The following is a 16,945-nucleotide window of genomic DNA, read 5'->3' as shown; positions in this document are numbered from 1 at the left end:
ATTGAAACAATTCTACAAGTATTACCGATCGAACGTAATGTAGTGCCAGCCCAAATGTCATGATTTACTGGTTTTTTTTTTCTGTTCAAAACTCTGTTCTCCACTTTGTGCTCTTTGCGATCCTCTCTGTGATCCACTGTGCTCCACTCTGCTCCGTTCTATGATCCATCCAGTGCTCCGTTCTGTTCTCCACTGCTCCTTTCTGTGCTCCACTCTGTGCTCCACTGTTCTCCATTTTGTGCAGTCAAGCAGCAACATTTCACCAAGTTGTGCTAAAGTTTTAAAAGTGAAAGTAATTTACTGTTTAAATTCTGAGAGCAGTCGGTAGTGTACATTTTTTTTTTTTCATTGAATAACGTGGGTTAGTGTATATTGGAATTGTTGCATTCTTCAGGAAACAGGACAAGTGTTTTCCGACACTTGTTTTAATCATAAGACAACCCATAGTATTGTTATTAGATGTGCACCGCTATAGGTTCATACTCACAGTCGACATACCATACTCCTATCAGTGTCACTCGTTATTGTTTGTATAAATACTTCGCTTGCCATGAATTTCATTAAGAAACTAATCTACACCACAATGTTAACTGCGTCACTGGCTTTGGTAAGTGGTTTAAACTGGCTTTGGTTTGCGTCAGTGGTAGCATAACGCCTTACTATACACGCAAACATACATCCGCATACTTCCATGCTTTGGTCGGTGTGAGGTCGCACACAAGCTTCTGACCTTAATGCTTTTAAAACAGGTGTGTGGAGACGGGAGGGAGGGAGTCAGACAATACACAAGTTACAAAATAAGATTTTAGTCATCATAACTTGTTCTGAAACTTCTCTGACATACTCATACTTGTTGGAAATACACCATTTCATCCAGGGAAGGAGGGAAGACAGAGAACGTTAAATGTATACGCAAGCTGAAAACAGGTGAAATAAGTAAGTACTACGATAGATATAACACATATAACAAAAGAGACTTGCAAATATTCACATGTTGAAGAAACTCTTCTATACAAGTGATAATTTTTGCCTGTGATGGAAGAGATTTTATCAAGAATATTGTTAAAGAGGAAAATTTAATCAGTATGACTGCAATGAATAGAAAATCAGATTACAGAACGGTAGACTAATGAGAGAAATGGGGAAAATGGGCTTATGAATGAATGTTAAGCAAAGTGAAGAATTGTAGAGAAAGTCAGAGACTTGAGGAAAAGAAAACCTCCAAGTTCCTAATATAAGCAAGACTTTTAAAAAAATGATAGAACTAGATTCGAACTCACGCCTATAGCCTCCCCGGCCACACCAAAGATTTTAATGGATGTCACCTGGTGGCATCAGGAATAAAATTTGTTTATTAAAGTTTTCGAGCGTATCTAAAACCTCATGCTCCTAAAACCGTATCTAAAATCTCAAGACGACTATAAAAATAGTTTTACATGGTCCTCAGACCAGAGTGTCCCCAGACTTGAAAGCAAGCAGCAGGTGGGTAACATCACTTCAAACTTACTAAGAGTATCAGAGCTGAATGGGACCGATACCTATGACGGTCGCTATTTCCAGTGTCGCCTGGGAGCTTGTAGCGTCCAGTGCCTGAGGAGAACCAAATCCTCCGACTTTAAACACACTTAATTTTTTTTTTATTATTATTAATTTTTTTAAGAAGATTCGTCGCTTGACATGGCTGAATGGGTCAGCACAAATCTTTAAGATATTTGGCCTATCCAGAACAGTTATTCACGTGGATTCTATTCCATTCCGTATGTATATGTACTCACCTAATTGTTGTTGCAGGGGTCGATACTGAGCTCCTGGCCTCCTGTTTGTGTGTGTGTGTGTGTGTGTGTGTGTGTGTGTATACATATATTACACACACACACGTGTGTGTATGTGTGTTTGTAATAGTTTGAAAAACATGTTACCTGTTTTTTAAACCAGTTGATTATAAATATAAGTATATAGAAAAGATCATTTAATTTGTTCTTTGTCCAAGAACATAATGACCTGTATTGTCTTATTGTTTTTGTTAGTATTTTTCGTGAATATTTTTGTTCGAATAAAATAAAAATAAAAATTTGACCTAAATTTTCTATATGTACATAAATGTTTTTATAATCTGATAAATTTAAGTAAGTATAAAAGTAATTAACATGTTGCTTTAATAGTCCCGTGGTAAACGGATATATATTTTTAAGTGTTCGAGAAGTCTTTTGTGTTGTGTTGGTCAAGCAGTCTATTGCTGTTGCCACTCTCTCCCCTCCCTCAGTATTCCTCATTCTGTTGTTGCATTAATGTACTTCCCCTCCTTTGTTGCCTCACCCAGTGATGCAGCCACGGAAAGGACGGGGGGGGGGGACATCTAATAGGACTAAAAAAAAACCCAGATTCAATTTTTTTTAATAATAACTTATTTTAAGTATTATATTTCCCAGCGACCAACGATAGTTCAAGAAATTTTATATACACAATGAAAGTATCGATTTTTTTTATTAATTTAAGCTGTTTCTTTATATTTTTCAGCATATGTTTTTTAATCCTCGAATTCCCTCCCCCCTCTCAAGTTGAATTTCTGGTTGCTCACAGTTTATCTGCACTCAGCTTCGCTGACTCAAAAAAAAAAAAATTCTTCCATGAATCGGATTCAGAAACTTATTTACGAAAATAAAGGAACTTAGGTACGTAAATGTGAATATGCATTTAATGCATAGCGGTGACAAGGACCAGTTACGTTTGTTTGTTTTTCTGGATTCTATTATTTTGCATATAACGTATGTAAGGTATAAAGACTAATAGATGTTGGACATGAATTATAATAATCATTGGGCGCTAAACCCGTAGGATTATACAGAGCATGTGGGGGAGGTGGTGGAAGGTATTCAGGCTCGATTCAGGGAATTGGAGCACACATCCAATTCCCTAGATCAAGAGCCCCTCACCAACGTCAAGGAACCTGCTTTGAGGGGCAGGGGTCATGAAGCACAAGCTCCACCCCTGCAGCTGGTCACCATGGCAACGCACACCAATACCATAACACTGAATCCTTCAGTGTTGTGGTGGACTGTGTGATGTTGACATTCTCTAAACTAACCTCTACATCACGTTCTGGATACACTCTACACGGTATTCTTAACATCACATTCTCAACGACACACTCGACTTGACATTCTCAACCTAATATTCTCTACCCATATTTTCAACTTCGCTGTATTCTATACTCTACTTGTATTTGATATTCCTCTTTATAAAGAATCTGTAACTTCATCCATCATATATATATATATATATATATATATATATATATATATATATATATATATATATATATATATATATATATATATATATATATATAAATATATATATATATATAAATATATATATATATATATATATATATATATATATATATATATATATATATATAAATATATATATATATATAAATATATATATATATATAAATATATATATATATATATATATATATATATATATATATATATATATATATATATATATATATATATCTCGGTCAGTTGTCTGAAAAGTTTAAGCATCAGTCGTCACTTGAAAACTCTGTTATAATACTAAACAGTATACTTGGTATCTCAAGTGTTGCTCAGTTCATGAAAACGATATGAATATTTCTGAAATAGAAACCATGTTTGAAGAGAAGGTGAAGTTGGTTGTTGTTAAAAAGGTGAGAACATGTACAAAACGTAATAAGTTTTTGTATTATATTTAAAAATGCCACTACATTCTTATTCTGTATCCTTTAAAATTTCCCATTTAAGTGTTTTCCCATACCAATTAGAAGTGTAGTCTGTATAATAGGGGGATGAAGGTAGGTACTAATAATAAATTTATTATCGACACATTCATATTTACATAGAGATAAATTTATATATATATATATATATATATATATATATATATATATATATATATATATATATATATATATATATATATATATATATATATATATATATATATATATATATATATATATATATGTATATATATATATATATATGTATATACATATATATATATATATATATATATATATATATCTATATATATATATATATATTTTTTTTTTTTTTTTTATTATCACACTGGCCGATTCCCACCAAGGCAGGGTGGCCCGAAAAAGAAAAACTTTCACCATCATTCACTCCATCACTGTCTTGCCAGAAGGGTGCTTTACACTACAGTTTTTAAACTGCAACATTAACACCCCTCCTTCAGAGTGCAGGCACTGTACTTCCCATCTCCAGGACTCAAGTCCGGCCTGCCGGTTTCCCTGAACCCCTTCATAAATGTTACTTTGCTCACACTCCAACAGCACGTCAAGTATTAAAAACCATTTGTCACCATTCACTCCTATCAAACACGCTCATGCATACCTGCTGGAAGTCCAAGCCCCTCGCACACAAAACCTCCTTTACCCCCTCCCTCCAACCTTTCCTAGGCCGACCCCTACCCCGCCTTCCTTCCACTACAGACTGATACACTCTTGAAGTCATTCTGTTTCGCTCCATTCTCTCTACATGTCCGAACCACCTCAACAACCCTTCCTCAGCCCTCTGGACAACAGTTTTGGTAATCCCGCACCTCCTCCTAACTTCCAAACTACGAATTCTCTGCATTATATTCACACCACACATTGCCCTCAGACATGACATCTCCACTGCCTCCAGCCTTCTCCTCGCTGCAACATTCATCACCCACGCTTCACACCCATATAAGAGCGTTGGTAAAACTATACTCTCATACAGTCCCCTCTTTGCCTCCAAGGACAAAGTTCTTTGTCTCCACAGACTCCTAAGTGCACCACTCACTCTTTTTCCCTCATCAATTCTATATATATATATATATATATATATATATATATATATATATATATATATATATATATATATATATATATATATATATATATATATATTATGTTATATTATTTTAAAACCACGAAACGGATAGGGCTTGAACCCATGTGTGTAATGCGCTTATATAAATGATGTGCAAGTATAACTTTTTCTGCCTTTTCCTTTGTATAGGGATGATTATATAAGCTGAACTGCCTTAATGATGATACTCCCATATCTTGTAAACTTGCACCAGCTTCCCGTTTGAATTACAGTGCTTCTGACACTAAACGTATAAGTTCTATCAAGCACCTTAACTACTGGGAACGCTTGGAAGCACTTGACTTGTACTTGCAGGAACGCAGGAGAGAGAGATATGTCATAATCTACACTTGGAAAATCCTAGAAGGAATGGTCCCGAATCTGTACACAGAAATCACTCCATACGAAAGTAAAAGACTGGTCAGGCGATGCAAAATACCCCCAATTAAAAGTAGGGGCGCCATTGGTACATTAAGAGAAAACACCTAAGTGTCCGGGGCTCAAGACTGTTCAACAGCCTCCCACCAAGCATAAGGGTAATTACTAATAGGCCCCTGGCTGTCTTCAAGAGGGAGCTGGATAGATACCTAAAGTCGGTGCCAGATCAGCCGGGCTGTGGTTCATACGTTGGACTATGGGTGGCTAGCAGTAACAACCTGGTTGATCAGGCCCTGATCCACCGGGAGGTCTGGTCGTGGACCGGGCCGCGGGGGTGTTGATCCCCGGAATACCCTCCAGGTAGACTGGTATTAAATATAAATACCTAATTCTGTACCTAAGTGAATGTGATAGATTTCGTCTTGTGTGGAAGATTCGGCATGTGTTCATCTTCCTATCAACAGTATTTTTCACGCTTATAATACCACATTGTGACTATGTAAACGTGCTGAATGTATGTTGTAATTCTGGCCTATCCTATATTATACTGTGTAATGATAAATTAATATCCCTGCATTGCAAATATCCACCCCCTCCTGCTATAGTGGAGGGTGGCTCCTTAATGCTGGTGAGGGTTCTTGATCAAAGGAATTGTACTTGTGTTCCCCATCGCATTGAACCTGATTATCCCCATTTCCTCAAGTCTAGGATCCCTACGGGTTTAGCACTTTCTCCTAAATATTATAATAATAATAATCACTCCCCTGTGATATTTACAATACTGTTATCCTCCAAAATGTAATTAAAGAAGATGCAATAAATGCCTTAGTGAGCTTGCTGCATGTTATATATGCAGCAAGCATATACATGTATAACCCCCTCTCACTTATGTATTTATCCAACCAAAATTTGAAACTACCCAAGGTTTTAGCTTCAATAGGACCTTGGGTATCAGAGACTGGACAAATATATGAGTGGGAGGAGCATGTATATATGTGTACAATTCAAGTATGTATTTTACGATGTTTTCATGTGTTTTATGATTGTTCATGGTTCAATAGGTTAAGGAAGCAGTATTGTACTATATTTCCCTACAAAATATTGGGTCACCAAACATTTGCGATTTTTCAACATTTGCAAGGGTCTTGAGCCCTAACCCTCACGAATGTTGAGGGAGACCTGTACTCATTTACTGATGACTCAGACTTACGACAGGCCCTTTGACCAGTCTTCATACCTAAATAATGTATATTAAAGCTGATTTCCTCTATTTTTTTATTATAATATACAGTACACTATTGTACAGACATTTAAAAATATACCAGAAATGCTATAAATGGCGCAGAGATGACATTAAAACAATATCAAAGATGGTTGACACAAACCCACTACCATTATAGTATGCTCCTCACTTACCGACGAATTCGTTTACCGATGAGGTCTCAGGAATGGAGCTCCGTCGCTAAGTGAGGAGAGGTTGTATTGTAAAATAAAAATTCATAAAGTATACAAAAATCATACATATGCATGACAATAAACGATGTGGTATGAAAAAGCTCAGCGAGCCCGCCATATTTGATAGTTTGTTTTTGAACTGAGTGGTGGTAGGAGGTGCTCCTTACAATTTTTGCTTTGCAAACATTTCTTCTTTGATTTAACCCTGTTGCAATGAGTACTAAAGGTGTACAGTGCACTCCCTGATGTCTGTGGCCACAAAAAAAAAGAGAACTGTGACATTAGAAACAAAACTAGAAGTTTTAAAGAGGTTTGATGATTGACAGTGAGGTGTGGCTTTGTTTTACGTTGTTTCGCTTAAAGTTGTGGTTCCCATGAACCTATCGCCAATGTAAAGTAAGGACTTACTGTATGTGTCTTGTTAAATCAGAATGAGTGTTAAGACACTGAGGTCCCTGGGTTGCCCTTGACCCCTGGTTCTAATGAAGTGTGAGCAACTTCATAGGAAGTGCTCAGTGGAGTTGTCTCAGGTGCCTGTGTCAGCATACTGTAACATATTAAATATACCATTGGTCATTAGTAGAAATAATCTTAATAGTAAATGTTTCTTTGTCAGGTACAAGACACATTAGAGGATGGTGTGGGAGTAGCAGAACCTGTGTCCTCGGGAAACGCCAAGCTCGTCTCTCAGATCCGCCAGCTGTGTGAAGGATCAACGAGTGCTCCTTCACAAGAGCTTGCAGACCTCCTCCATCGGCCCCACCTGCTGGTATGGCCTCTGACGTGTGCCCAGTCTGGCGTTATGTAAGCTCGCGGACCATCACATGTTGTCTGTAGCCCATGTTGAGTACTGCTGAGTTCCACGTTGAGTATGGCTGGACTTTGAATCTGCATGGCCAAATGTTGTTCAAATCCTCTTTCATGCAAGGTCTTTGTTATTGCATCATCTAATCCTGGAGTTGATATGTAAGATGGATGCTTGCTTTATTGTTAATCCCATGTATCCCTCTTATAGAGGCCACATGGTTTTTTCATTACTAAAGGAATGGTTCCTTTTTCATACCTTTAGTTTGAATTTTGAGCGTATCTTTTTTATTATCATTAACTTTAATCTTACTTGAACTTTAATTTTTGCATTAGGTTTATAGTTCACACACTAAAATGTCTTTTGAATGTTACCTGTATTTGCATGTGCTAATGCTCTTTTATTATAACTGAAGAATGAGTTCTTTATTTTGTAAAATGAAGTAAAGATTCCCATTCTAATAACTAGTGAAGGGTCTTCTTGGCCTGTTGGTTAGTTATAAGAAACTTCATAAAAAATAAATAACATTGGCCCCAAGTGATTTGCATTTATTGGGTCAAAATCTGTCTTAATATCTCAAACCCACTGATATGACTTGTGTAGACAAGTGACCCACAAGTGACATTAAACAAATATTCCTTTTAGAACATTAAAATTTATTTTGGGAAAATACATACCAGCAGCAGGTAATCATTATCTAACAGGTACAGTATTATGCAGGATATGTTATGTGCCAAGATGGCATTAAAATTTCATGGTGATAAGAACCTAAATGGTTCATTTTCTAATAAATTTCAGTAGTTCAGTTACAGTACTTTACCTATTTAATTCACAGTATTCAGACTTCATGATATTGCCTGGTAGGAAACGCTCTCACTTCACACAGTGTCCGTGGTTCAATCCCCAGCCAGTTAGAAACATTGGGCGTGTTTCCTGACACCTGCTGTCCCCATTCACCTAGCAAGTACCTGGGTGTTGGCCGATGGGTGTGGGGGACAAGATTGAAGGACCCCAATGGAAATAAGACAGACAGTCCTTGATGACACACTGACTTTCTTGGGTTATCCTGGGTGGCTAACCCTCAGGTTAAAAATCTGAACAAAACGTATCTTATCTCTTGTCTGTTAATAATTACAGTGATCATTGACCCTGTGGCTTGTTCTCTCATCAGTTTAATATCATTATTTTGCACCCCATACCCATCCTGTGGGCAGTAGTCAAAAGATTACAGAGGTACATAATGGGTCTAAGGACTCGGCCCCAAAGTTTTGATAGCTGAACAAGTTACAAAGGTAATGAACTCCAAGTAGATCTGGTCACAGTCATGACCAAGTTACTAAGATAATGAATCATCTACAGGGACCCTAAATTGGGAAGTAATAAAAATAGTAAGCCATAGTATGAAACATTTAACAGCATGAAAAATATGCTTTTTTAGGTACAGCAAATATATTTAATTTTGTCCAGGACTTGTGATGGAAATAATTTTTATTTATTTTATTAAAAAAACATTGTATATATTGCTGCATAGCAAGTATTTTTGGAGGACATATTCCCCTTTCTGTAATACTCTATAACAACGGTGGGCAAACTGCACCTCCCGAAGCTACTTTCTTCAGCTCCTGAGACAATATTGGGTTTCCATGCCATTTTTCCTAAAATTTTATATTGATCTATAGTAGCATACATGTACTCCTTGCTTAATAAATGAGTTCTGTTCCTAAGAGTAGGTCAGTAAGCGACGAACTGCCCCTTCCTGATACTATTTCAAGCATACTGTACTGGTAGTGGGTTTGTGTCAACAATCTTTAGATATTGTTTTAATGTTGCCTTAGCACCATTTATAACATTTTTAGTATATTAATAACAAAACCAGTCATTAAAAAGCAATAAAAAAGTAAAATACACATACAGTACACTGGTCAGAGGGCTGGGCGTAAGTCCGAACAGTTGTTAAACAGGTAAGGTGTTAAGTGAATAGCACCTGTAGCATGTACCAATATTAGTAACCCCTTCTGTATACATTACTAGTAAGCCCTTTTCCTGTATACATTACTAAATTTAAAAAGAAAAACTTTAGTTTTTCTTTTTTGGTCACCCTGCCTTGGTGGGATATGGCTGGTTTGATGAAAAAAAAAAATGTGGGTAATTCACATTATCTTTTCAAACATCCATATTACATTATGTGTCTAAACTGCTGTTTAAACTTGCTGAACATAATCAAAACATGTTTTAAACAAGTATGGATGATGCAACTGGACTCTGCGCCATCACTCTTCATGCAGTGCATACCAGTTACATGCTTGTGGCGGTAGCAGAACATAACTAGTGCAGTGTAGATAAGTACTTTTCTGATTAACTAAAATCAGTCTTAGGTATTTATTAAAGTTATAAAACCCTTGTTTAAAATGACTGAGTAACAGAAGAGTATAAAACGGATGTACGAACAAGAGGGTGTTTAACCAACAGTGGGAGGAGGATTTTGCTTTTACTGTTAACTCTGAGTTTCGGTCGTATATATACGTCTTACGATTATTATTATTATTATAATCAAAAAGAAGCGCTAAACCACAAGGGCTATACAGCGCTGCAGGGCAGGAAGGAAGCGAGGGTATCAGGTGGCAAAAAGGAGATGGATGAGTAATAGGTTATGGAGAACAGCTGGGCAGTGGATGGTGAAAGGGTAGAGGGCAGCAAGAGGTTGATGTAGAAAGGGCTGAGGGGAGTGCGAAAGGTATCATCATCAGAGTTTGTGGAGTAAATCAGTCGTTGTCAAGAAGTCAATGAGAGAGTCAGGATTAACCCTTAAACGGTCCAAACGTATATATACGTTTTTTCAATATTTGAAAGTATGTAAAAAAATTTAAATCTTTTGTTTTTTACATTTGAAAATGTGTAAAAAAACTTTTATCTACATTTTATTTTTTGTTATATTTGAAAATATGTAAAAAAAAATGTAGATCTACTTTTGGAGCACTACGGATTTGAACATCGATCTGTTTGGACCGTTTAAGGGTTAAAGGAGGGTCCATCAGCAAGAAGGGAACGTAAAGAGAGAGTAGGAGAGCGGAGACGACGTTGGAGGTAAATTCTACGTGCTCGTTGATAGAGAGGACAGTCTATCAGAATATGGCTAATCGATACTGGAACTTGATACGTCTTACGAGCCAGTGTGTTTGATGTATATATACTCAAAAATTCTAGCGGCTTCAAATCATGCGGGAGACAGCTGGTAGGCCCACGTGTGAGAGAATGGGTCTGTGTGGTCAGTGTGCACAGTATAAAAAAAATCCTGCAGCAAGCAGTGCCTAATGAGAAAAAAAACTCAATGTGTTTTTGGACTAAAACGCTGACTTTGAGGTGTATTTTCGTATAGTTTTTATGGTTATATTCTTATTTTTGTAGTCACATTTGATAGAATGGAAAACATATAGAAATGGAGGTGATTTTTATTGGTATTACTGTGAAAAGGGCCTTGAAATGGAGCTCAAAGTAGGGGAAATGTTTGATTTTTGCTGATGTTCAAGAGTAAACAAATGACATCATTGTCCAATAAATGTCCAACTAGCCATTCTGATATGCAGTCATGAATGGGTTGACATTATTTATACAATTACGTATTACAATATTGCAGTATTCTGCATAACAGTAAATCTTCTATTTTTTGTTTGAATAAAAATTCAAAACAGAAAGTAAGAGTAATATTAGAGGGGCCTGGAGACGTGACTGATGAACAAAGAAAATGTTATTTTGGAGCCAGGAATGTCTGCATTGTTCATTCCGGACCCTATTTTGAAATTGGCATAATTTTTAATTTGCATGAAATTGGCCAAATTGGCAATTTCTGACCATTTTATTGGGTAGTTGAAATCGGTAAATGGACATTTTCTTGTACTCAATTGATAGAACAAATGGAGTTCTAAAGAAATAGCTATGAGTTTGGTTGACTGGAACAATGGAATTAGCCAAAAATAGGGCTCAAAGTGGGCAAAATCTCCGATTTGTAAATGTCGCCGAGGTCTCTAACTTCATGAGAGTGTAATTCTGTAAGTTTTCCATAAAATTTCGTACTTTTGGTGTCATTACCATCGGGAAAAGATTCTCTTTTATTTCATAAGAAAAAATAATATTTTCAAATATTTTGTGACACCATGAGACATCTCAAGATTTGGGGTTGCGACATTCAAAGGGTTAAGGGATGAAAAGGCTCAATGTCTTATGTCATACAACTATCAGCCACTTTAAAGCCAATAATTTAGTATCACCATGATTTTTTTTTTTTTCTCAACAAGTCGGACGTCTCTGACCAAGGCAGGGTGACCCAAAAAGAAAATACTTTCATCATCATTCAACACCTTCACCTCACTTATACATAATCACTGTCTTTGCAGAGGCGCTCAGATACAATGTTTATAAGTCCCTCCAAAATGTCAATATCCCAGACCCCTAATTTAAAGTGCAGGCACTCTGCTTCCCATTTTCAGGACTCAAGTCCGGCTAAATCTATAATAACCAGTTTCCCTGAATCCCTTTACTAAATATTACCCTGCTCACACTTCAACAGCTCGTCAAGTCCCAAAAACCATTCATCTCCATTTACTCCTATCTAACAGGCTCACACATGTTTGCTGGAAGTCCAAGCCCCTTATCCACAAAGCCTTTACCCCTTCCAACCTTTTCGAGGACGACCCCCTACCCCTCCTTCCTTCCCTTACAGATTTATATGTTCTCCAATTCATTCTATTTTGATCCATTCTCTAAATGACCAAACCACCTCAACAACCCCTCTTCAGCCCTCTGACTAATACTTTTAGTAACTCCACACCTCCTAATTTCCACACTCCGAATTCTCTGCATAATATTTACACCACACATTGCCCTTAGACAGGACATCTCCACTGCCTCCAGCTGCCTCCTCGCTGCAGCATTTACAACCCAAGCTTCACACCCATATAAGAGTGTTGATATCACTATACTTTCATACATTCCCTTCTTTGCCTCCATTGATAACGTTTTTATTGTCTCCACAGATACCTCAATGCACTCACCTTTTTTCCCTCATCAGTTCTATGGTTAACCTCATCCTTCATAAACCCATCTGCTGAAAGTCAACTCCCAAATATCTGAAAACATTCACTTCTTCCTTACTCCCTCTCTCCAATGTGATATCCAATTTTTCTTTATCTAAATCATTTGATACCCTCCTCACCTTACTTTTATCTATGTTCACTTTCGACTTTCTACCTTTACACACCCTCCCAAACTTGTCTACTAACCTTTGCAACTTTTCTTTAGAATCTCCCATAAGCACAGTATCATCAGCAAAAAGTAACTGTGTCAACTCCCATTTTGTACTTCATTCCCCATAATTTAATCTCACTCCTCTCCCCAACACCCTAGCATTTACTTCTTTTACAACCCCATCTATAAATACTGTATATTAAACAACCATGGTAACATTACATATCCCTATCTAAGACCTACTTTTACCAGGAAGTAATCTCCCTCTCTCCTACACACCCTAACCTGAGCCTCACTATCCTCATAAAAACTCTTTACAGCATTTAATAACTTACTACCTATTCCATACACTTGCAACATCTGCCACATTGCTTCCCTATCCACTCTTTCATATGCCTTTTCTAAATCCATAAATGCAATGAAAACTTTTCTACCTTTATCTAAATACTGTTCACATATATGCTTCAATGTAAACACTTGATCTATACATCCCCTACCCACTCTAAAGCCTCCTTGCTTATGTGCAATCCTACTCTCTGTCTTACCTCTAATTCTTTCAATAATAACCCTACCGTACACTTTATCATGAATGTAACCGTAAAAAAACTGCATCTGAATCAGAACTGCAAAATAAATAAGATAAAATTTTTGAAATCTAATTTAGTCGCTCAACAAAATAGCCTAATTTCCCTCTGTAAGCAAAGTCATTTGGCTACTGAAGCTAGTTTTGTTATATCTTTAAATATTACACTCGTGGAGAATATGTAAAAAAAGAATATTAGTGATGTGATTGCAGTTCTTGGTCAAGAGAACTCAAAACTTTCACAGGCAATAGAACAAATTCCTATCTCCTGCTGCACTACTACGAGATGCATTTCTGAAATTCGTTCTACAATCGTATGTTCACTGCAGAGTGATCTGAAAAGCTGTATTGCTTTCAGCTTAGCACTGGCTGAATCTACAGGCATTCAAGATATCCCTCAGTTAGCTATATATATTTGTTCGCTATGTTACAAACAATGGAAATGTAAAAGAATTCATTGACAGTGATAAGGAAATGTGTGAAATTTTCAATACTTACTTCCTCTCAGTTTTTACTTAGGAAGATACTAACAAAATTCCAGAAATAATAAATTACGTAGAACAGGATGATAATAAGCTATGCACGATTGGGGTAACTAGTGACATGGTCCTCAGACACATACAGAAATTAAAACCTAACAGATCCCCAGGGCCTGATGAATTGTTTGCAAGGGTTTTAAAGGAATGTAAAGAGGAACTTAGCAAACCTTTGGCAAATCTTTTCAACAAATCACTACAAACTGGCATAGTGACATATAATTGGAAAATGGCAAATGTAATACCTATTTACAAGGCAGGTGACGGGTCCTTAGCTTTGAACTATAGACCAGTAAGCCTTACTTCCATAGTCGGAAAATTTATGGAATCAATAATTGCTGAGGCAATTTGTAGCCGTCTTGAAAGGCATAAATTGATTAATGAATTTCATCGTGGTTTTACAAAGGGGCGTTCCTGTCTTACGATTTTACTAACTTTTTTCACTAAGGTATTTGAGGAGGTAGATCATGGTATTGAATATGATACTGTGTATATGGACTTCAGTAAGGCTTTTGATAGAGTTCCACATCAGAGGCTATTGAGGAAACTTAGGCACACTGAAAAGGATAAGTTTTTTCCTGGGTAGAAGCATGGTTAACAAATAGGCAGCAGAGAGTTTGAATAAATGGGGAGAAATCAGAATGTGGGGCACGTCACAAGTGGTGCTCCACAGGGGTTAGTGTTGGGCCCCTTGTTCACAATTTACATAAATGACATAGATGAGGGAATATATAGCAACATAAGCAAATTTGCTGATGACACCAAAATAGGCGGTCCAATTCATTCTAATGAGGACATTAGAGCACTCCAGGATGATTTGAATAGACTGATGCAATGGTCGAAGAAGTGGCAGATGCAGCTTAATATAGACAAATGCAAAGTTCTAAATGCTGGAAAGGATAATAACCAAGCCATATGTAAAATAAATAATGTAGATCTTATTATTACTGATTGTGAAAAGGATTTAGGAGTTCTGATTAGCAGTAACTTGAAACCAAGACAACAGTGCATAAGCATTTGCAATAAAGCTGACAGAATTATTGGCTTCATAGGAAGAAGCATAAATAATAGAAATCCTCAGGTTGTTCTTCAAGTCTATATATCCTTGGTTAGGCCTCATTTAGATTACGCTGCACAGTTCTGGTCACCGTATTACAGAATGGATATAAATGCACTGGAAAATGTACAGAGGAGTATGACAAAGTTGATCCCATGTATCAGAAATCTTCCCTATGAGGATAGACTGAGGGCCCTGAATCTGCACTCTCTAGAAAGGCATAGAATTAGGGGGGGATATAATTGAGGTGTATAAATGGAAAACAAATGAATGAAGGGGATGTAAATAGTGTGCTAAAAATATCTAGCCTAGACAGGACTCGCAGCAATGGTTTTAAGCTGGAAAAATTCAGATTCAGGAAGGATAGAGGAAAGCACTGGTTTGGTAATAGAGTTGTGGATGATTGGAACAAACTCCCAAGTACTGTTATAGAAGCTAAGACGTTGTGTAGTTTTAAAAATAGGTTAGATAAATACATGAGTGGGTGTGGGTGGGTGTGAGTTGGACCTGACTAGCTGGTGCTACTGGGTCTCATGCTGTGCCCCTTCCTTAAGTGGAGGTGACCTGACTGGGTGGGCCATTGGTCTAAGCTGGGAGTTGATGTGGACCTGCCCTGCATAGGCCAGTAGGCCTGTTGCAGTGTTCCTTCTTTCTTATGTTCTTAGGTCTGATATGCTTAAAGGAAACCACAAAAGGTATTGACATCAAAAATGCACTTTACAAAGTTTTATTAAATGCTCAACTACCATTGCATAAACTTGTTAGCATTGCAACAGATGGAGCACCAGCTATAGTAAGTCAAGATATTGGCCTAGTTGGGCAATTGACACGATCTCAGCTGTCCTGAACATTTAAAGTTAAAGCCATGTTTTCAATTTCTTGAGAATCCTTTAGTGATTGGTGTCATCAACAATGGATGTCCTGTTGTTGCACCTTTTGCCTTGGATGTTGCTTCAATAGAAACAAAGCTTACTGAGCTGCAGGAAGATGTGGGTATGAAGCTAGTACATAAAAGCTCCTCTCTAACTGACTTGGAAACAAATCCATGAAGCAAAGTATCCCAGTCTTCAAATTTTCAGAAAACTGGCTTCCAATTACTCTGTTTTTGAGACAACTTACTGCTGTGAATCTCTTTTCCCTGTAATGAAATTGAGTAAGACTACTATATGTTAACCTGTATTTTTTATTATTAATATATACAATTTTAAAATACTAATATTTTCGGTGACTCTTGAACATTCAGAAATGTACAAAAAGTATTATATGTGGCTCTTTTCAAAGAACTTGCCCACCTCTGCTCTATAACATCTTGATTCCTCAGGTTTGTGTTTAGCATCTTCTCACAGATGTACCTCAAACCTTACTGTCTCTGATGGTTCAAGTGGTTGGCATTTGCATAGTTTGCTACAACTTCTCCACCTCTGGATTGACCTTTCAGTGGATGTTATTTTTCTTCTTCCATTTTTCCCCTAACTTGTAATCTTCTAATTCTCACCTAACTGTAATTGAAGGGGTTGAGCCTCAGCTCCTGGCCCCACCTCTATCATAACATTGTATCAATCGCATCTGCTAGAAAAATGACAGGATGGATAATGAGAACCTTCAAAACTAGGGAGGCCAAGCCCATGATGACACTCTTCAGGTCACTTGTTCTATCTAGGCTGGAATATTGCTGCACACTAACAGCACCTTTCAAGGCAGGTGAAATTGCTGACCTAGAAAATGTACAGAGAACCTTCACGGCGTGCATAACGGAGATAAAACACCTCAATTACTGGGAGCGCTTGAGGTTCCTAAACCTGTATTCCCTGGAACGCAGGCGGGAGAGATACATGATTATATACACCTGGAAAATCCTAGAGGGACTAGTACCGAACTTGCACACGAAAATCACTCACTACGAAAGCAAAAGACTTGGCAGACGATGCACCATCCCCCCAATAAAAAGCAGGGGTGTCACTAGCACGTTAAGAGACC

General features: G+C 37.2%; 1 protein-coding gene across 6 annotated transcripts in view; it reads left to right on the top strand.

The window, feature by feature from the left end:
* vari (MAGUK p55 subfamily member vari) overlaps positions 1-16,945 on the top strand; it is a 344,145-nt gene that overhangs the window by 238,937 nt on the left and 88,263 nt on the right. For 5 of the 6 annotated variants that reach the window (XM_070085146.1, XM_070085147.1, XM_070085149.1 and 2 more), the window contains one exon: positions 7,363-7,515. In XM_070085146.1, the coding sequence (XP_069941247.1) occupies positions 7,363-7,515 (153 nt within the window). Of the gene's footprint in view, positions 1-2,985; positions 3,118-3,533; positions 3,698-7,362; positions 7,516-16,945 lie in introns of those variants that run through there. The other variant, XM_070085151.1, reaches the window with a different exon arrangement.

The sequence above is a fragment of the Cherax quadricarinatus genome, chromosome 15 (assembly GCF_038502225.1).
Source record: "Cherax quadricarinatus isolate ZL_2023a chromosome 15, ASM3850222v1, whole genome shotgun sequence".
Lineage (NCBI taxonomy): Eukaryota > Metazoa > Arthropoda > Malacostraca > Decapoda > Parastacidae > Cherax > Cherax quadricarinatus.
Note: the sequence above shows the minus strand (reverse complement) of the source record. Positions and strands in the feature narration are given on the sequence as shown.